The following is a 23,631-nucleotide window of genomic DNA, read 5'->3' on the forward strand; positions in this document are numbered from 1 at the left end:
AATACATAAAGAGAGACAACACTACATTGAGAGACAACACTACATACAGAGAGACAACACTACATAAAGAAAGACCAAAAACAACACCACACAAAGAGAGACAACACGACATAAAGAGTGACAGCACTAGATGAAGAGAGACAACACTACATAAAGAGAGACCTAAGACAAGACTACATAAAGAGAGACAAAATTACAGAAAGAAAGACAACACTACATAAAGAGAGACATAAGACAGCACTACAAACTGAGAGACAACACTACTTAAAGAGACACAACACTATATAAAGAGAGACCACACTACATAAAGACAGACAACATCACATAAAGAGAGACTTAAGACAACACAACATAAAGAGAGACAACAATACATAAAGAAAGACAACACTACATAAAGCGAAACAACACGACATAAAGAGAGACAACACTACGTAAAGAGAGACAACACAAGATAAAGAGAGACCTAAGGCAACACTACATAAAGAGATACAAAACTACATAAAGAGAGACAACACTACATAAAGACAGACAAAATTACATAAAGAGAGACAACACTAGATAAAGAGTGAAAACACTACATAAAGAGAGACAACACTAGATAAAGAGAGACCTAAGACAACACCAAATAAAGAGAAACAACACTACATAAAGAGAGACAACACTACATAAAGAGAGACAACACTACATAAAGAGAGACAATACTACATGAAGAGAGACCTAAGACAACACTACATAAAGAGAGAAAAAACTGCATAAAGACGGACAAAATTACATAAAGAGAGACAACACTACATAAAGATAGACAACACTACATAAAGAGAGACAACACTACATAAAGAGCGACAACACTATATAAAGAGAGACAACACTACATAAAGAGAGACCTAAGACAACACTACATAAAGAGAGACAAAACTACATAAAGACAAACAAAATTACAGAAAGAGAGACCTAAGACAGCACTACAAACTGAGAGACAACACTACTTAAAGAGACACAACACTATATAAAGAGAGACAACACTACATAAAGAGAGACCACACTACATAAAGAGAGACAACTCCACATAAAGAGAGACCACACTACATAAAGAGAGACAACACTACATAAAGAGAGACAACACCACATATTGAGAGACCTAAGACAACACTACATACAGAGAGACAACACTACATTAAGAGAGAAAACACTACATAAAGAGAGAAAACACTACATAAAGAGAGACCTAAGACAACACTACATAAAGAGATACAAAACTACATAAAGAGAGACAACACTACATAAAGATAGACCTAAGACAACACTACATAAAGAGAGACAAAACTACATAAAGACAGACAAAGTTACATAAAGAGAGACAACACTACATAAAGAGAGACAACACTACATAATGAGAGACAACACTACATAAAGAGAGACAACACTATATAAAGAGAGACAACACTACATTAAGAGAGAAAACACTACATAAAGAGAGAAAACACTACATAAAGAGAGACCTAAGACAACACTACATAAAGAGATACAAAACTACATAAAGAGAGACAACACTACATAAAGATAGACCTAAGACAACACTACATAAAGAGAGACAAAACTACATAAAGACAGACAAAGTTACATAAAGAGAGACAACACTACATAAAGAGAGACAACACTACATAATGAGAGACAACACTACATAAAGAGAGACAACACTACATAATGAGAGACAACACTACATAAAGAGAGACAACACTACATAATGAGAGACAACACTACATAAAGAGAGACAACACTATATAAAGAGAGACAACACTACATAAAGAGAGACCACACTACATAAAGAGAATAAACACCACGTAAATAGAGACATTATACAAAACTACATAAAGAGAGTCAACACTACATAAAGAGAGAAAAGACTACATAAAGACAGACAAAACTACCTAAAGAGAGACCTACAACAGCACTACATAATGAGAGACAACTATACATAAAGAGACACAACACTATATAAAGAGAGGCAAAACTATATAAAGAGAGACAACACTTCATAAAGAGAGACAAATCTACTTAAAGAGAGACAACACTACATGAAGAGAGACAACACTACATGAAGAGAGACAAAACAACATAAAGAGAGACAACACTATATGAAGAGAGACAACACTACATAAAGACAGACAACACTACATAAAGAGAAACCTAAGTTAACACTACATAAAGAGAAACAACACTACATAAAGAGAGACAACACAACATAAAGAGAGACACCACTACATATAGAGAGACAACACTACATAATGAGAGACAACACTACATAAAGAGAGACAACACTATATAAAGAGAGACAACACTACATAAAGAGAGACCACACTACATAAAGAGAATAAACACCACGTAAATAGAGACATTATACAAAACTACATAAAGAGAGTCAACACTACATAAAGAGAGAAAAGACTACATAAAGACAGACAAAACTACATAAAGAGAGACCTACAACAGCACTACATAATGAGAGACAACTATACATAAAGAGACACAACACTATATAAAGAGAGACAAAACTATATAAAGAGAGACAACACTTCATAAAGAGAGACAACACTACATGAAGAGAGACAAAACTACATAAAGAGAGACAACACTATATGAAGAGAGACAACACTACATAATGGGGGCTCATTCATAAGTTAAAGTTAATTGTACTTTATTCTTACTTTAGTATTTTAGTTTACTTTAACATTTTGTCTTAGTTGGTTAAGGTTTTGTCTCGATGTCTTTGTCTTATAATGGATACGTTTGTTTATTTCCAATTTGGCTTATTTGATTATTGTTTTGAAGTTAACTTGGGTTAGTTTAGTTCAGATTGAAAAATATTTAGGTTGAGGGGATGTTTTGGTTGGGCCAATAATGTTGAAGAGAGGGCTGAGAGCCATGTGTTCTTTTGGTTTAGTTAGCTTGGTAGCTAAATTTGGTTAGCAATTCACTCTGGGTTTTTCTGGGTTTTGTTCAGGTTCAGGCTCGTGGTGTTTTTGTTTTCGGTGGCAGTGAACGTGGGGAGAGCATCTCTTTCCCTTTGCCCCTACACCGGCTCGGGAGCACCTCCGTGGTTATAGGGGGGGGGGGGTCACCAGTTTCTGGTTGTCTTTTCCACTCCACTGTTTTTGTGTGCATAAAACCCCACCACATGTGACTGCACGAAGACCAGGGCCAGTTAGTTAGTTGTTTTTGGAGGATAGTTGAACCCAGACTGACAGCAGGTGAATTTTATGATTTTTTTTAGCATTTGTAATAGTTGTATTGTTTGAGGAAAATGTCTTCCATTCTGAGCAGTTTTGTTCAAGCTCCTTCAGAGGTAGCCTTAGAGTTGTGTACTAAGGAGCAGTTAATTGAAATTGCTGAACATTATCAGATTGAGATAAGAATTAAAGAGACTGTTAAATTAGATTAAAGCAGGGTCTTGGAGAAATGGGTGTTTTTTGGGGTCAGTCTGCTAGTAGTGAGGGTGCAGGTTTTCAGTCTAGCCCTTCATTAACTTTTGAGCAGCAAAGGGAGCTGTTGCAAAAGCAGTTAGAGCGAGAGTGATTGAGAAATGCTAATAGACCAGAAGGACTACTACAGTTTGATGTTTCACAGAATCTTTGTTTATTACCTAAATTTGATGAGTCAGATCCAGACACATACTTTGCTTTATTTGAACGTATTGCAGAAGCTAGAGCTTGGTCAGATTTGGACATGACTATGGTGTTGCAATATGTACTTACAGGTATAGCACGTGAGGCTTTTGCATCACTGAGTTTAGCTCACAGTAACATTTTTGCTAAGGTTAAATCAGCAGTTCTGAAGGTCTACGAGCTTGTGCCAGAGGCATATCGTCAACGTTTTCATTAAAGGAAAAAGTTAGATTCACAAACCTATTCTGAGTTTGTTTGTGATTTGACTTCTGCATTTAATCGTTGGTGTACAGCTTCTGAAGTTAGTACTTTTGAGGGTCTGTCTAATTTGATTGTATTAGAACAGTTCAAAAATTCTGTGTCTGACCAGGTTGCGACATACATGAATGAACGTAAAGTTAAGTCTCCAAGTGATGCAGCAATCCTTGCAGATGAGCACAGGCTAACACATAAAAGCCATTTTGAGTCAAACAGTGACATGTACCATAAAAATAACCTTACTCCTAGGAATAGTAGGTCACCTTTTTTGAGCTTCTTTCCAAAGGCCTCAGCAGAAGTTTGGGTCTGGAGGACTTACCCTCTTGAAACTAGGGGGCACTATTTTCATTTTTGGAAAAATAACGTTCCCAAAGTAAACAGGCTATTTTGTCAGGACAAGATGCTAGAATATGCATATAATTGACAGCTTAGGATAGAAAACACTCTGAAGTTTATTGTCTGTGAGTATAACAGAACTGATATTGCAGGCGAAACCCTGAGGAAAATCCAATCAGAAAGTGCCTCTTATTTTGAAACCGTTGTGTTCCTATGCACCCCTATTGGCCATTGAAAGGGATATCAACGAGATTCCTTTTTCTACGTATTCCCTAATGAGTCTACAGCATTTTGACGTAGTTTCACGCCTTTATGTTGAAGAATGAGCGTAAACGACTACATTGCGTAAGTGGCCAGCTGAGGGCTCTCAGAGTGATTCTTGCGCAAAAGACAGAGGTAGTCATTTTTCCTCTCGCTTCCTACTGAAAGGTGAATTGTCTCGGTTGATATATTATCGAATAGATATTTGAAAAACACCTTGAGGATTGATTATAAAAAAACGTTTGCCATGTTTCTGTCGATATTATGGATCTAATTTGGAATATTTCTCGTGTTGTCGTGACCGCAGTTTCCGGTGGATTTCTCAACCAAACGTGAAGAACAAACAAAGGTATTTCAGCTATAAAAATAATATTTATGGAACAAACTGAACATTTGCTGTCTAACTGGGAGTCTCGTAAGTGAAAACATACGAAGCTCATCAAAGGTAAACAATTTAATTTGATTGATTTTCTGATTTTCGTGACCAAGTTGTCTGCTGCTAGCTGTACATAATGCTATGCTAGGCTATCAATGAACTTACACAAATGCTTGTCTTGCTTTGGCTGTAAAGCATAATTTCAAAATCTGAGATGACAGGGTGATTAACAAAAGGCTAAGCTGTGTTTCACTATATTTCACTTGTGATTTCACGAATATTCATATTTTCTAGTAATATTTTTTGTCCATGCTAATTAGTGTCAGTTGATGACAATTCTCCCGGATCCGGGAGAGGTAGTTCTAAGTTAAAGCACCGGTTAATACTAATACCTGTCGCTACTGTTTAGTTGAAGGACATTGGAAGAAAGATTGTCCTCTGCTTAAATCAAAAAAAGTCAGGTCAAGTTAAACCTGCTGTGATGGCAAGTCCTGTTGCAGCCTCTGACCACCAGGGTGAGCTTTTTCAGCCACTCGCTTTTTCAGCTTTTATTTCAGATGGTGTCGTGTTCCTGGTAGATGGCAACCAAAATCTTTCAATCAAGATCTTAAGAGACACTGGAGCTTTAGATTATTTTATTCAGGAATCTGTTTTGCCATTCTCTAAAGAGTCTGATACTGGCAGTTGTGTAATGGTATGTGGTATGGCTTTAGTTTCATTCTCTTATCCTTTACATGAAGTTACCCTAAAATCTGGCCTGGTAGAGGGTGATGTAGATGTTGGGGTTAGACCCCAATTTCCAGGAGAGGGAGTCCACATGATTTTGGGGAATGACTTGGCAGGTAGTAAGGTGTGGGCAGATGACAAACTAAACATCTGTAAGAAGCAACCTTCAGTGTCCCCTGCAAGGGAATCTCCGGATCAAAACTGTATGTCTCCTGAGGTATTTCCAGTTTGAGCGGTTACCCGCGCAGCTTCTCGGAAGGAGATTGCGAGTAAGCCAGAAAGTCTTGAGTTGCCAGTCAAACTTCAGACAGAACAGTTGACTAGTTCTAGAGATTCATTGATGGCTGAGCAAAATGCCGATACTACCTTGGATGATCTGTTTGATAAAGTTGTTCCTGATTCAGTGGTGAGGAATAGTGCTCAGTGTTATTTTCTTCTTGATGGGCTGTTGGTCAGGAAATGGGTTCCACACTATGATCAGGGTCTAGGAGAACCAGTCTTTCAAATAGTTGTACCTACTACTTTGCGAAATAAAGTGTTGCAAACTTCACATGGTGATGTGGCAGGTCATATGGGTGTTCGTGAAACTTATGATCTCATACTTCGTTATTTTTTCTGGCCACGTTTAAAGCGGGATGTATCTCAGTTTATTAAAACTTGTGATACATGTCAGCTCACAAGCAATCCAAACCAGGTTGTAAAGCCAGCACCTTTCTATCCAATACCAGCGAAGTGCAACCTTTTGAGCATCTTATTATCGATTGTGTTGGGCCAAGGTCCAAGTCAGGTCATAGCTACTTATTAACTGTTATGTGTCAAGCAACTAGATATCCGGCAGCTTTTTCCTCGCCTACCATAACATCAAAATCAGTAGTTAAAGCATTAACAATATTTATTTCAACATTTGGGATTCCAAAACTCATCCAGTCAGATCAGGGGTCTAACTTTACCTCCTATTTATTTGCTCAGGTTCTCAAACAGCTTAACTTCTTGGATATAGGGGGCGCTATTTTAATTTTTGGATGAAAAACGTTCCCATTTTAAACAAGATATTTTGTAATGAAAAGATGCTCGACAATGCATATAATTGACAGCTTTGGAAAGAAAACCCTCTGACGTTTCCAAAACTGCAAAGATATTGTCTGTGAGTGCCACAGAACTGATGTTACAGAAAAAAAACAGATAAAAATCCAATCAGGAAGTGCCGCATTTTTTGAAACCGCCTCATGCCAATGACTCCTTATATGGCTGTGAATGGGCCACAAATGAGCTTAGGCTTTCTGTCGCTTCCCCAAGGTGTCGACAGCATTGTGACGTATTTGTAGGCATATCATTGGAAGATTGACCATAAGAGACTACATCTACCAGGTGGTCGCTTGGTGTCCTCCGTCGCAATTATTGCGTAATCTAAAGCTGCAGTATTTTTCCGTTTGCTTCTGATGAGAAGCCATCTGCAACCACTGATAGATTATTGAATAGATATGTGGAAAAACACCCTGAGGATTGATTCTAAACAATGTTTTCCATGTTTCTGTTGATATTATGGAGCTATTTTGGAAAAAAGTTTGGCGTTGTAAGTTACTGCATTTTCCGGTCTTTTTCTTAGGCAAATGTGATGAACAAAACGGAGCTATTTTGTCTACAGAAATAATATTTTTGGAAAAAATGAACATTTGCTATCTAACTAAGAGTCTCGTCATTGAAAACATCCGAAGTTCTTCAAAGGTAAATGATTTTATTTGAATGCTTTTCTTGTTTTTGTGAAAATGTTGCCTGCTGAATGCTAGGCTTAATGCTATGCTCGGCTATCAATACTCTTACACAAATGCTTGTGTAGATTTGGTTTAAAAGCATATTTTGAAAATCTGAGATGACAGTGTTGTTAACAAAAGGCTAAGCTTGTGTTTGAATATATTTATTTCATTTCATTTGCGATTTTCATGAATAGGAAACATTGCGTTATGGTAATGAGCTTGAGGCTATGATTACGCTCCCGGATACGGGATTGCTCGTCGCTAGAGGTTAAAGTTAAACACAACAATTCTACTGCGTTCCATGCCCAGAGCCAGGGAACTTTGGAACGTTTTCATCAAAATTTAAAATCCTTGCTTCGTGCATATTGTACAGAACTGTCTGCAGATTGGGAGGAGGTGTTACCTTGGCGGTTACTAGCTGCTCGTGAAGTAGTGCAGGAAAGCACAGGGTTTAGCCCAAATGACTTAGTGTTTGGTCATAAGGTGCGTGGGCCTTTAGCAGTGTTGCAGGATGGTTGTTTGCCTGAGGAACCACCTCAGAACCTTATTGACTATGTAAATGGTTTTAGGTTGAAGTTGTATAGGGCTGGTGAACTGGCGAAAGAAAAACTAAAATCTTCTCAACGGAAAATGAAACTGAAATATGACGGACAGGCTGAGCTGTGTGACTTTAGTCCCGGTGATCGTGTACTTGCTCTTCTGCCTCTCATAAGTTCACCTTCTCAGGCAAAGTACTGTGGTCCTTTCACTGTGTTGCTCGAAGTGTCAGATTTGAACTATGTTATTGAAACCCCTGGTCTTAGGAAGTCCTCTAAATTATGCCATGTGAACCTGTTAAAATGTTATGACTCCTGTGATCTAAGCAGAGTTGAAGGAACTCCAGCGGTGAGGTCAGCGTTGACTGCTGCTCTAATCACTGTATCTTGTGGCTTTAATTTGGTGGAGGGGGGAGAAGAGGAGGAAGTTAGGATTTCGGATGAGGTCTTACAAGGTCGGTTGAAAAACTCCCAAACTTTGCAAAACCTTGGTTTCGGTAGATCATTTAGACTCTGAGAAACGTGATGAATTGGTAGCTCTTATTAGAAACGACCCTGTTTTGTTTTCTGACACTATAGCAAACCAGCTTATTTGAGTATGATATAGACATCGGAGATGCTAAGCCGATCAAACAGAGATTTTATTGTGTATCTGAGGAGAAGAGACTGCAATTGGAAACAGAGGTGCAGTATATGTTGGATAATGGTATTGCGGAGCCATGTTGTTCAAATTGGGCTTCACCCTGTCTTTTGGTCAACAAGTCTGATTCCACTTTCAGACCTTGCACCGATTATAGAAAAGTTAACAATATTACTAAAGCAGACCTTTATCCTCTTCCTTGGAGAGTGTAAGCCCTGTTCGAAAGACTGGTGGGGGCCAGGTTGACTATTAATTTGGCAAAATGTGAGTTTGCCAAAGCTACGGTCACAAACCTAGTCAAGGTTGTTGGTTAGGGTTTTGTCTGTCCCGTGGAAGCCAAGGTCCAGGCTGTGAAGCAGTTCCCACAGCCCTCCACAAAGAACGAACCGATGCGCTGTAAAAACTTTTCGGTAGTAGTGTCCCCACTGACCAATCTGTTGAAGGCCAAGGCTGAATTTAACTGGTCCACCCAGTGTCAAGAGGCATTTGATGCAGTTAAGGCTCTTTTGTGTTTGGCACCTGTGTTGGCAGCACCAAATTTTGGGAAACCTTTCAAATTGCAGGTAGACCCCAGTCAAATCGGTCCTGGGGCTGTGCTTCTCCAGGAGAATGATAACAATGTTGTGTCCAGTCAGTTTCTTCTCCCGGAAATGTAATAAGTATCAGAAACTATTCTGTAATTGAAAAGGAGGCTTCAGGTCTCATTTGGACTTGACAGCACTTCGAGGTCTGTTGGTTCTGGTTTGACCCCTTTAACTATGTTCACTGACCACAACCCACTTATTTTTCTGAGGTCCGTGCAAAATCCCAACCAGCGCCTAATGCGTTGGGCTTTGTTCTTGCAACCATTCAACCTTGATATTAGACACATTAGTGGTAAGGATAATATCATTGCTAATGCTCTGTCCCGTGCTCCTTTAACCTCGTTTGCATCTTCTCTCTGCTGACCACTACGGGCTGTCTGCGCCTCTTTCCTCTTAAATTGCTCCCCAGGAACCAGGGCTGCTGAGTTTGAGGGGCGGATAGTCAGTTGGGGGACACTGGGCCACTACTAAGAGCCGGGACTGGTATCCTTTTTTTATTTTTGGGGAATTGTATTGTTTTGAATATGTTGGGTCGAAATTTGGGTTGAGGGTGGGACCCTCATTTTAAGGAGTGGGGTGTCACGGCCCATCCTCTGCAGTGCAGGGGCGGTTCCTCTTGCAGGCAGAGGAGGGTCGTTAGTGATTGGAGTCACCTGGGCTCAGGGTATTTAAACTGCTGCTTCACTAATCTCTCTCTCTGCTCCTCCAGGTATGATCCTGTTTGTTTTTTCTTTTGTAGTTGTGCATAGTTTTCACTCAGTTATATTCACACACACAGATTCATGCATCCCTGCACTTTACATACACCTTACATTATGATACTTTCACACCTCATTCCTTTTTCAATGTTTAAAGTTAATAGTTTTGGTTTACAATAAAGTACCTTTTTGATTGGCAAATACCTGTTGTTCGTGTCCCCTCATTTTTGCCACAGGCTATGAGCCGGCCTGTGACAATAAAGAGAGACAACACTATATAAAGAGAGACAACACCACAGACATAGAGAAATAAGACACACTACATAAAGAGATACAACAATACATAAAGAGAGACACCATAACACTACATAAAGAGACATACAACAACACTACATTAAGAGAGACACCACAACATAAAGAAAGACCTAAGACAACACTACATAAAGAGAGACAACACTACACAAAGAGAGACAACACTACATAAAGAGTGACAACACTACATAAAGAGAGACAACACTACATAAAGAGAGACAACACTACATTAAGAGAGACAACACTACATTAAGAGAGAGAACACTACAGTAAGAGAGGCAACACGACATAAAGAGAGACCTCAGACAGCACTACATAATGAGAGACAACACCACATAAAGAGAGACAACACTATATAAAGAGACACACCACAACATAAAGAAAGACCTAAGACAACACTACATAAAGCGAGACAAAACTACAGAAAGAGAGACAACACTACATAAAGAGAGACAACACTACCTAAAGAGACACAAAACTACAAAATGAGAGGCAACACAACATAAAGAGAGACAACAGCAAATAAAGAGAGACAACACTATATAAAGAGAGACAACACTATATAAAGAGAGACAACACTACGTAAAGAGAGACAAAACAACATAAAGAGAGACAACACTACATTAAGAGAGACAACACTATATAAAGAGAGACAACACTACAGAAACAGAGAAATAAGACACACTACATAAAGAGAGACAACACTACATAAAGAGAGACGCCACAACACTACATTAAGAGAGACAACACTACATAAAGAGAGACAACACTACATAAAGAGAGATGCCACAACACTACATTAAGAGAGATAACACTGCATAAAGAGAGGAAAGACTACATAAAGAGAGAGAACACTACATAAAGAGTAATAACATTACCTAAAGAGAGACCACACTACGTAAAGAGAGACAACACTACATAAAGAGAGACAACATTACATTAAGAGAGACAACACTACATAAAGAGAGACAACACTATATAAAGAGAGACAACACTACATAAAGAGAGACAACACTACATAAAGCGAGACAAAACTACATAAAGAGAGACAACACAACATAAAGAGAGACAACACCACATAAAAACAGACAAAACTACATCAAGAGAGACCTAAGACAGCACTAATTAATGACACGCAACACTACATAGAGACAGCACTATATAAAGAGAGACAAAATGACATAAAGAGAGACAACACTACATAAAGAGAGACAACACTATATAAAGAGACAACACTACAGAAACAGAGAAATAAGACACACTACATAAAGAGAGACAACACTACATAAGGAGATACGCAACAACACTACATTAAGAGAGACAATACTACAGAAAGAGAGACGCCACAACACTACATTAAGAGAGACAACACTGCATAAATAGAGGCAACACTACATAAAGAGAGACAACACCACAACACTATATAAAGAGAGACAGCACTACAACACAATATAAAGAGAGACAACACTACAACACTACATAAAGAGACAACGCTACAAGAAGAGAGACCTAAGACAACACTACATAAAGCGAGACAAAACTACATAAAGAGAGACAACACTACATAAAGAGATACAAAAGTACAAAATGAGAGGAAACACTACAGAAAGAGAGACAACAGCAAATAAAGAGAGACAACACTACATAAAGAGAGACAAGTACATAAAAAGAGACAACAGCACATAAATAGAGACAACATTACACAAAGTGATACACCACTACATAAAGAGAGACCTAAGACAACACAACATAAAGAGAGACAACACCACATGAAAACAGACAAAACTACATAAAGAGAGACCTAAGAAAGCACAAATTAATGAGACACAACACTTCATAGAGACAGCACTATATAAAGAGAGACAACACTATATAAAGAGAGACAACACCACATAAAACAGACAAAACTACATAAAGACAAACATAAGACAGCACTAATTAATGAGACACAACACTACATAGAGACAGCACTATATAAAGAGAGACAACACTATATAAAGAGAGACAACACTACGTAAAGAGAGACAAAATGACATAAAGAGAGACAACACTACATAAAGAGAGACAAAACGACATAAAGAGAGACAACACAACATAAAGAGAGACAACACTATATAAAGAGAGACAACACTATATAAAGAGAGACAACACTACAGAAACAGAGAAATAAGACGCACTACATGAAGAGAGACAACACAACATAAAGAGAGACAACAGCAAATAAAGAGAGACAACACTACATTAAGAGAGACAACAGTACATAAAAAGAGACAACAGCACATAAATAGAGACAACACTACACAAAGTGAGACACCACTACATAAAGAGAGACCTAAGTCAACACAACATAAAGAGAGACAACACCACATAAAAACAGACAAAACTAAATAAAGACAAACATAAGACAGCACTAATTAATGAGACACAACACTACATAGAGACAGCACTATATAAAGAGAGACAACACTATATAAAGAAAGACAACACTACGTAAAGAGAGACAAAACGACATAAAGAGAGACAACACTACATAAAGAGAGACAACACTACATAAAGAGAGACAATACTATATAAAGAGAGACAACACTACAGAAATAGAGAAATAAGACACACTACATAAAGAGAGACGCCACAACACTACATTAAGAGAGACAACACTACATAAAGAGAGACAACACTACATAAAGAGAGACAACACTTCATAAAGAGTAATAATTTTACCTAAAGAGAGACCACACTACATAAAGAGAGACAACACTACGTAAAGAGAGACAACACTACGTAAAGAGAGACAACATTACATTAAGAGAGACACCACTACATAAAGAGAGACAACACTATATAAAGATAGACAACACTACATAAAGAGAGACAACACTACATAAAGCGAGACAAAACTACATAAAGAGAGACAACACAACATAAAGAGAGACAACACCACATAAAAACAGACAAAACTACATCAAGAGAGACCTAAGACAGCACTAATTAATGACACACACCACTACATAGAGACAGCACTATATAAAGAGAGACAACACTACATAAAGAGAGACAAAATGACATAAAGAGAGACAACACTACATAAAGAGAGACAACACTATATAAAGAGAGACAACACTACAGAAACAGAGAAATAAGACACATTACATAAAGAGAGACAACACTACATAAGGAGAGACGCAACAACACTACAGCACTAATTAAAAACACACAACACTACATAGAGACAGCACTATATAAAGAGAGACAACACTATAAAAAGAGAGACAACACTACAGAAAGAGAGATGCCACAACACTACATTAAGAGAGACAACACTGCATAAATAGAGGCAACACTACATAAAGAGAGACAACACCACAACACTATATAAAGAGAGACAACACTACAACACATTATAAAGAGAGACAACACTACAACACTACATAAAGAGACAACGCTACAAGAAGAGAGACCTAAGACAACACTATATAAAGAGAGACAACACGACATAAAGAGAGACAACACTATATAAAGAGAGACAACACTACAGAAATAGAAAATAAGACACACTACATAAAGAGAGACACACTACATAAAGACAGACAACACTACATAAACAGAGACAACACTACATAAAGAGAGACGCCACAACACTACATTAATAAGAGAGACAACACTACATATAAAGAGACAATACTACATAAAGAGTGACAACACCACAAAACTATGTAAAGAGAGACAACACTACAACACTATATAAAGAGAGACAACACTACATAAAGCGTGACAAGATAGCACTACATGAAGAGAGACAACACTAAACAAAGAGAGACAGCACTACATAAAGAGAGACAACATGACATAAAGAGAGACAACACTTCATAAAGATAGACGCCACTACATAAAAATAGACCTAAGACAACACTACATAAAGAGATACAACATTACATAAAGAGAGACCTAAGACAGCACTACATAGAGACACCACAACACTAAACAAAGAGAGACAGCACTACATAAAGCGAGACAACACTACATAAAGAGAGCTCTAAGACAACACTACATAGAGACACCACAACACTAAACAAAGAGAGACAGCACTACATAAAGCGAGACAACACTACATAAAGAGAGACATAAGACAATGCTACATGAAGAGAGACAAACTACATAAAGAGAGATAGCACTACATAAAGAGAGACAGCACTATATAAAGAGAGACAACACTACATAAAGAGAGACAAAACTACAATAAGAGAGACAACACTACATAAAGAGAGACAACACTATATAAAGAGAGACAACACTACAGAAACAGAGAAATAAGACACATTACATAAAGAGAGACAACACTACATAAGGAGAGACGCAACAACACTACAGCACTAATTAAAAACACACAACACTACATAGAGACAGCACTATATAAAGAGAGACAACACTATAAAAAGAGAGACAACACTACAGAAAGAGAGACGCCACAACACTACATTAAGAGAGACAACACTGCATAAATAGAGGCAACACTACATAAAGAGAGACAACACCACAACACTATATAAAGAGAGACAACACTACAACACATTATAAAGAGAGACAACACTACAACACTACATAAAGAGACAACACTACAAGAAGAGAGACCTAAGACAACACTATATAAAGAGAGACAACACGACATAAAGAGAGACAACACTATATAAAGAGAGACAACACTACAGAAATAGAGAAATAAGACACACTACATAAAGAGAGACACACTACATAAAGACAGACAACACTACATAAAGAGAGACAACACTACATAAAGAGAGACGCCACAACACTACATTAATAAGAGAGACAACACTACATAAAAAGAGACAATACTACATAAAGAGAGACAACACCACAAAACTAAGCAAAGACAGACAACAATACAACACTATATAAAGAGAGACAACACTACATAAAGAGAGACAACACTAAACAAAGAGAGACAGCACTACATAAAGAGAGACAACTCTACATAAAGAGAGACAACACTTCATAAAGATAGACGCCACTACATAAAGACAGACCTAAGACAACACTACATAAAGAGATACAACATTACATAAAGAGAGACCTAAGACAACACTACATAAAGAGAGCCCTAAGACAACACTACATAGAGACACCACAACACTAAACAAAGAGAGACAGCACTACATAAAGAGAGACAACACTACATAAAGAGAGACATAAGACAACGCTACATGAAGAGAGACAAACTACATAAAGAGAGATAGCACTACATAAAGAGAGACAGCACTATATAAAGAGAGACAACACTACATAAAGAGAGACAAATCTACATAAAATGAGACAACACTATATAAAGAGAGACAACACTACATAAAGAGAGACAACACTATATAAAGAGAGACAACACTACAGATATAGAGAAATAAGACACACTAAATAAAGAGAGACACACTACATGAAGACAGACAACACTACAGAAAGAGAGACAGCACTATATAAAGAGAGACCCACTACATAAAGAGAGACACCACAACACTACATTAATAAGAGAGACAACACTACATAAAAAGAGACAACACTATATAAAGAAAGACCTAAGACAACACTCCATAAAAGAGACAATACTACATAAAGAGAGACAACACCACAAAACTATATAAAGAGAGACAACACTACAACACTACATAAAGAGTGACAAGATAGCACTACATAAAGAGAGACAACACTAAACAAAGAGAGACAGCACTACATAAAGAGAGACAACACTTCATAAAGAGAGACAACACTACATAAAGATAGACGCCACTACTTAAAGATAGACATAAGACAACACTACATAAAGAGAGCCCTAAGACAACACTACATAGAGACACCACAACACTAAACAAAGAGAAACAGCACTACATAAAGAGAGACAATATTACATAAAGAGAGACAACACTACATAAAGATAGACCTAAGACAACATTACATAAACCACTATACTACATAAAGAGAGACACCACAACACTACATAAAGAGAGACCTTAGACAACAACACAGCATTGCAGCAACAGATGACAACAACATGGTAGGAACACAAGCATGGTTCAAACCTTGTTCGGCACAGACAACAGCACAAAGGGCAAAAAGATAGAGAAAACAAATACATCACGTGTAGCAACCTCAAGTGTCCATAATTGAGTCTTTGAATGTAGAGATGGAGATTTAACTGTCCAGTTTGAGTGTTTTTTTGCAGCTTGTTCCAATCGCTAGCTGCAGCAAACTGAAAAGAGGAACGAGGGATGTGAGTGGTTTGGGGACCTTTAACAGAATATAACTGGCAGAATGGGTGTTGTTCCGAATGTGGAGGATGTGAGTTGCAGTATGCATCTGTAAGATGAGGTAGAGAGGGAGGGAATCAGCAGTGTTATTTCAGAGTGTTAGTTCAGAGTGTTAGTTCAGAATGTTAGTTCAGAGTGTTAGTTCAGCGTGTTAGTTCAGTGTGTTAGATCAGTGTGTTAGTTCAGAGTGTTAGTTCAGAGTGTTAATTCAGAGTGTTAGTTCAGAATGTTAGTTCAGAGCGTTCGTTCAGAGTGTTAGTTCAGAATGTTAGTTCAGAGTGTTAGTTCAGAGTGTTAGTTCAGAGCGTTCATTCAGAGTGTTAGTTCAGAATGTTAGTTCAGAGCGTGAGTTCAGAATGTTAGTTCAGAGTGTTAGTTCAGAACGTTAGTTTCGAGTGTTAGTTCAGAGTGTTAGTTCAGAACGTTAGTTCAGAATGTTAGTTCAGAGTGTTAGTTTCGAGTGTTAGTTCAGAGTGTTAGTTCAGAACGTTAGTTCAGAGCGTGAGTTCAGAGCGTTCATTCAGAGTGTTAGTTCAGAATGTTAGTTCAGAGTGATACTTCAGAGTGTTACTTCAGAATGTTAGTTCAGAATGTTAGTTCAGATTGTTCGTTCAGAATGTTAGTTCAGAGTGTTAGTTCAGAATGTTAGTTCAGAGTGTTAATTCAGAGTGTTAGTTCAGAATGTTAGTTCAGAATGTTAGTTCAGAGCGTGAGTTCAGAGTGTTTGTTCAGAATGTTAGTTCAGAGTGTTAGTTCAGAATGTTAGTTCAGAGTGTTAGTTCAGAATGTTAGTTCAGAATGTTAGTTCAGAGCGTGAGTTCAGAATGTTAGTTCAGAGTGTTAGTTCAGAACGTTAGTTTCGAGTGTTAGTTCAGAGTGTTAGTTCAGAACGTTAGTTCAGAATGTTAGTTCAGAGTGTTAGTTTCGAGTGTTAGTTCAGAGTGTTAGTTCAGAACGTTAGTTCAGAGCGTGAGTTCAGAATGTTAGTTCAGAGCGTGAGTTCAGAATGTTAGTTCAGAGTGTGATTTGAGAGTGTTAGTTGAGAGTGTTAGTTCAGAGTGTGCTGCTCACAGATGTGTCCCATTCTCCCTATTATTACCTGCTGGCCTTTCTCTGTTATCACGCAGGCCTTTAACTTGGACATGATGCATTCATTAGCACCCACCACAGCCAGGCTAGCTTTATCAGCAACACATGCACACACACACACGCACGCACACGCACGCACGCACACACACACACACACACACACACACACACACACACACACACACACACACACACACACACACACACACACACACACACACACACACACACACACACACGGACACGGACACGGACACACCCAACCACACACACACGCACACCCACTCACAAGCACACAACACTCCTATTAGAGTGGGTGAGTTGATTATTATCACCATCCAGCCATCTCGCTCATCACAAACAGTGTCTGTCAGTGTAAAGGTCTCCCATCAGTTAGACAGGGAAACAGTGTCCTCTGGGTTGATACCATATCATTAAGCAGACACTTCATATGTAAGAGATTACAACACAATGGAATGGTCTCTCTCTCTCAGACAGTTGAATTTGACAGACTTTGGGGAGGGATATTGTGCATCACTGAGGCCCCCTGTCCTCCTGCCCTTGGCCTTGTGATTATGTGAGAGTGTGTGTGTTGGTGATTATGTGACTTGTGGAGGGGGGGGAGGGTTCAGGGATCTTTTAATTCAGGTATCTCCCGTACATTCCTCTTCATTTCCCATGGACCATTTAAGAAGCTGATCAATGGACTGCATTTCTCAGTCATGTTGTTCACCTCTGTTCTCCTCTCTGGGGGCAGCTTGTTGCTGATTGGGTGTGTGTGTGTTTGTTCATTGACGGACAAGCTCTGGGCTCTTCAATTGGTTGGTCATTGACAAACCAAACCACACTAGAATTTATCAATTGATGCTATTGAGAAAAAAAAGGAAGATTTGGAAGAACCAGATTAACATGGGAAGAGAGTAGGAGGTAAAAACTCTAGTTGAACTCTACAGACAGGATTCAAAGGTTGCCGTGGGAGCTGACTGACAGACTGCCCACCACATCTCTGACCCCTATCTCTCGCTCTCCCCTCCCCTGCTGTCTCTCCTTCTCATACTCATACTCCCTCTCTCTCCATTTCTTTCTCTCCCTCTCAATGTCCACCGTGACTTCCTGACCTTTAGCTGACCCCAGATTGACCCCTACATGAAGTAGTGGCGGTGGAGAGAATGGACAGAAAATGTTACCATGGGGTGTAGAGAAAATGTTACCATGGGGTGTAGAGAAAATGTTACCATGGGGTGTAGAGAAAATGTTACCATGGGGTGTAGAGAAAATGTTACCATGGGGTGTAGAGAAAATGTTACCATGGGGTGTAGAGAAAATGCTACCATGGAGTGTAGAGAAAATGTTACCATGGGGTGTAGAGAAAATGCTACCACGGGGTGTAGAGAAAATGTTACCATGGGGTGTAGAGAAAATGTTACCATGGGGTGTAGAGAAAATGTTACCATGGGGTGTAGAGAAAATGTTACCATGGGGTGTAGAAAAATGCAATTACCATGGGGTGTAGAGAAAATGCTACCATGGAGTGTAGAGAAAATGTTACCATGGGGTGTAGAGAAAATGTTACCATGGGGTGTAGAGAAAATGTTACCATGGGGTGTAGAGAAAATGTTACCATGGGGTGTAGAGAAAATGTTACCATGGGGTGTAGAGAAAATGCTACCATGGAGTGTAGAGAAAATGTTACCATGGGGTGTAGAGAAAATGCTACCATGGGGTGTAGAGAAAATGTTACCATGGGGTGTAGAGAAAATGTTACCATGGGGTGTAGAGAAAATGCTACCATGGGGTGTAGAGAAAATGTTACCATGGCGTGTAGAGAAAATGTTACCACGGGGTATAAGAAAATACTGCAATTTTCAAGCAACTTTTCTGCAAATCTTCAGATTTCTGCAAATTTTCAGATTAATGATGTATACCTGGATATACAGTACGTACTGGGGAGCAACGGAAATCAACAGGACTGGAATTGTATATTGGGTTGAAAGTGTTCTCTCTATGTACTTCTCAGGGTACTATCTCGCGGATAGCATGGCCTGCTAAAGGTCTGAATAAAAGCAAGATAAAAAAGTATCTACACACTCACACAGCCTGCAGTATATTGTTCCCTCAAGCTTCCCTGGTAGAAGAAGATAACACACACACACACACACACACACACACACACACACACACACACACACACACACACACACACACACACACACACACACACACACACACACACACACACACACACACACACACACACACACACACACACACACACAAAGAGGTTAAGATAACACACTCTTCTCTGCTCTGAGCCAGCCTCTATGATCTGACCCTGGCAGCCTTGGACAACAATGAGGAGAGAAAGAAAGAGAGCCTCTTCAGCGTAGCCATGTTCCTAGATAGAATAAGGCCTCAATGGAAGCCACCGAAGGTATGGAGCCATGTTGCCTCATCAAAGGCTGAGGTACTAGCATCAATTGGATCTCCACACCAGTATTCGTCTCAGGTTAGAAATGCTGATCTAGGGTCAGTTTTGACTTTTAAATCAAAATGAATGAGACGGGAAAATCTGATCCTAGATCAGAACTCCAAGTCTGAGCTTCTCTTTCCTTCACTTACTTTGATGTATGGAGATACCTCATGGAGAAACCTCATGGAGAAACCTCATGGAGAAACCTCATGTAAAAAAGTTAAAAAGCAAAACTCCAAGTCCTGAGTATACTTCACCACCAGAGAGACAGAGAGCGAGACGATCCTAAAGTGAGCAAAGTGAACTTTCAAGAAGAAAGTGGCAAAGATGCCATGCGTGGGAGGTTGTTTTGCTTATTTATTTACTGTTTATCGTTTTTTTCAGTAATTTATTCTGAATGCGCTGTTAAAAATCTCTCTGTCTCTGTCTCTAGATGAGAAGGGTGCCTGCAATATGGCTGTGCATTCCCCTCTAAGATTGTCTTACAGATATCTACAACAGGGAGTCAAAAGGGGGGTGCTGTTCTTTCACAACACTGGAGTGAAGACTAAAAGAACTGCTGCTGTTTCTGATAGAAATCTCTGATATCTGTCTGCTGCTTTTTGCACAAAGGCTACACACACACATGCACACACACACTCGACAAACATACACATGCTCGACAAAAACACATGCACACACATGCTCGACAAAAACACACATGTGCCCGCATGTACACACACACAGACACGTACCATCACAATCTCTCTCTACTCTCAGATCAGGTTTAATTTTCAGAGATTCAATTCTACATGCCACATTCCCAATCACACACACTCACACACTCCTGGGAGGCAAGTGCTTGGCTAAGCTCTTTGTTGTGTCCTAAATCATATTGTCTGCTGGCTTTGCATCATTCCAATTGTGACACATGACATAACATCTGAAGGGACATTGTGTGAGAGCTGGGGCAGACGACAGGTTTCACTAGCCTGTGACCATTCTGTCGCTCACATGCACGCAAGCACACACAGAAAATATTTGAAATCCCATCATATTCATATAGAGGAGACAGACAGACAGAAAGACAGACAGTGAGATCTGGCAGGCAGGCAGGCAGGCAGGCAGGCAGGCAGGCCCTAGTTCTCTGTCCTAGTCCCTAGTTCTCTGTCCTAGTCCCTAGTTCTCTGTCCTAGTCACTAGTTCCCTATCCTAATCTCTAGTTCTCTGTCTTAGTCTCTAGTTCTCTGTCCTAGTCTCTGGTTCTCTATCCAAAGCTCTCTAGTTCTCTATCCTAGTCTCTGGTTCTCTGTCTTAGTCTCTAGTTCTCTGTCCTAGTCTCTGGTTCTCTATCCAAAGCTCTCTAGTTCTCTGTCCTAGTTTCTAGTTCTCTGTCTTAGTCTCTAGTTCTCTGTCTGAGTCTCTTCTCTGCCCTAGTCTCTAGTTCTCTGTCCTAGTCTCTAGTCCTCTGTGAGTGTACTGTTTCATTTTAGCTGCCATATTGGACAGTTCTTTCATGCAAAGGAGAGTGTGTGTGTGTGTGTGTGTCTTTCTTTGTTTGTGTGTGTGAGCGTACCTCTCTGTGAGTGTGCTATACCTACGATGTTCATGAGCGTGAGCAGGTACTTCTGGACGTGTTCCTTGCCATGGAATTGGACCACGGAGTCATCCACCCCGAGTAGGACCTCGATGTTGTAGGCTCTTTCTGGACTCTGTCTCCTCTGTCTCTGGGCTCGGGTCTGGTTGATACTCTGCTCCACACCACGATACAGGGACTCGAGGTCTATCAGACCAGGCAGGTCAGCACCTAGAGATAACATAGACACACTGTTAACATCTAAAACACACACACACACACACACACACACACACACACACACACACACACACACACACACACACACACACACACACACACACACACACACACACACAATGTTGACACCTAAAACACACACACAGTTAACATTAAAAATACACACACTGTTAACATCTAAAACACACTAACACACACACACTTTTATAATATAAAACTTAAAACAAAACCTGTTATAACATAAAACACACAATTAACATCTAAAACACACAGACTGTTAACATCTAAACCACACAAACTGTTAACATCTAAACCACACAAATGGTTAACTTCTAAACCACATAAACTGTTAACATCTAAACCACACAAACTGTTAACATCTAAACCACACAAATGGTTAACATCTAAAACACACACACTGTTAACATCTAAAACACACAAACTGTTAACATCTAAAACACACACACGCTGCTAGAAACACAAGCATTTCGCTACACCCACCTGCTAAATGTGTGAATGTCACCAGGAAAATTTTTGTTTTATTTGACATTGTTAATTAACATCTAAACACACACACACAAACACTGTTAACATCTAAAACACACACACTGTTAACATCTAAAACACACACACACACACACAAACACACACACAGTTAACATCTAAAAAACACACACAAACTGTCACGACTTCCGCCGAGGTTGGCTCCCCTGCCTGTTCGGGGGATGCTCGGCGGTCGTTGTCATCGTCCTACTAGCCACTACCGATCCCTTTTCGTTTGTCTGTTGGTTTTGTCTGAATGGTTTCACCTGTGTGTATAGTGTCTGTATATGTAATAGGTTGTCTCGCCCTTGTTTTGTGCGGGATTGTTTTGTCTTCATGTCATTTTGGTGGAGTACTGGTGGTTTTTATTCTCCGGTCATTTTATGATCCTGTGTTGGATCATTCACCCGGTGTGTTGGGTTGACCGTCGTTTTGTACATCGGAGAATAAACTGTCTATTACTGTATCTGCTCTCTGCGCCTGATTCCACTCACCTTAGTACTTTGTGACACAAACACACACACTGTTAACATCTAAAACACACACACACACACAAACACACACACAGTTAACATCTAAAACACACACACGCACAAACACACACAGTTAACATCTAAAACACACACACAAACACACATACTGTTAACATCTAAAACACAAACACAAACACACACACTGTTAACATCTAAAACACACACACACACACACACACACACACACACACACACACACACACACACACACACACACACACACACACACACACACACACACACACACACACACACACACACACACACACACACACACACACACACACACACACACACACACACACACACACACACACACACACACACACAGACAGACAGACAGACAGACAGACAGACAGACAGACAGACAGACAGACAGACAGACAGACAGACAGTTAATATCTAAAATGCAGGCACACACGCAGGCACACGCACACACCACACACACACATCGACACACACACACACAATGCTGTCTCCACAGCCAAAGATGGCTCTACTCATCCTGCCACAGACAGAAACACTGTGGCTTCCACAGAACATTATCCACTTGTTGGAAAGACTGGGAACGCCCGGCAATCTGGAGCCACATGTCTCTACTGAATCTACATGCACTATCCTGTCAGGCTCTGTACACAGACACTCTTAGCTAAGGACTGTGTGTGGCCTTAGCCTGCAGTTACCAGGCAGCCTATCAGGCTGAGAGACGTGGTCTCATGGAGAGATGCTTCACTGTGGGGATTA

General features: G+C 39.5%; 1 protein-coding gene across 1 annotated transcript in view; it reads right to left on the reverse strand.

Moving 5' to 3' along the window:
* The window catches only part of LOC135545726 (A disintegrin and metalloproteinase with thrombospondin motifs 2-like), a 273,928-nt gene that overhangs the window by 46,540 nt on the left and 203,757 nt on the right, over window positions 1-23,631 (reverse strand). The window contains exon 4 of the mRNA XM_064973543.1: window positions 21,597-21,802. Coding sequence (XP_064829615.1) covers window positions 21,597-21,802 — 206 coding nt within the window. The remainder of the gene's footprint in view (window positions 1-21,596; window positions 21,803-23,631) is intronic.

Source organism: Oncorhynchus masou, chromosome 9 (assembly GCF_036934945.1).
Source record: "Oncorhynchus masou masou isolate Uvic2021 chromosome 9, UVic_Omas_1.1, whole genome shotgun sequence".
In the NCBI taxonomy this organism is placed as follows: domain Eukaryota; kingdom Metazoa; phylum Chordata; class Actinopteri; order Salmoniformes; family Salmonidae; genus Oncorhynchus; species Oncorhynchus masou.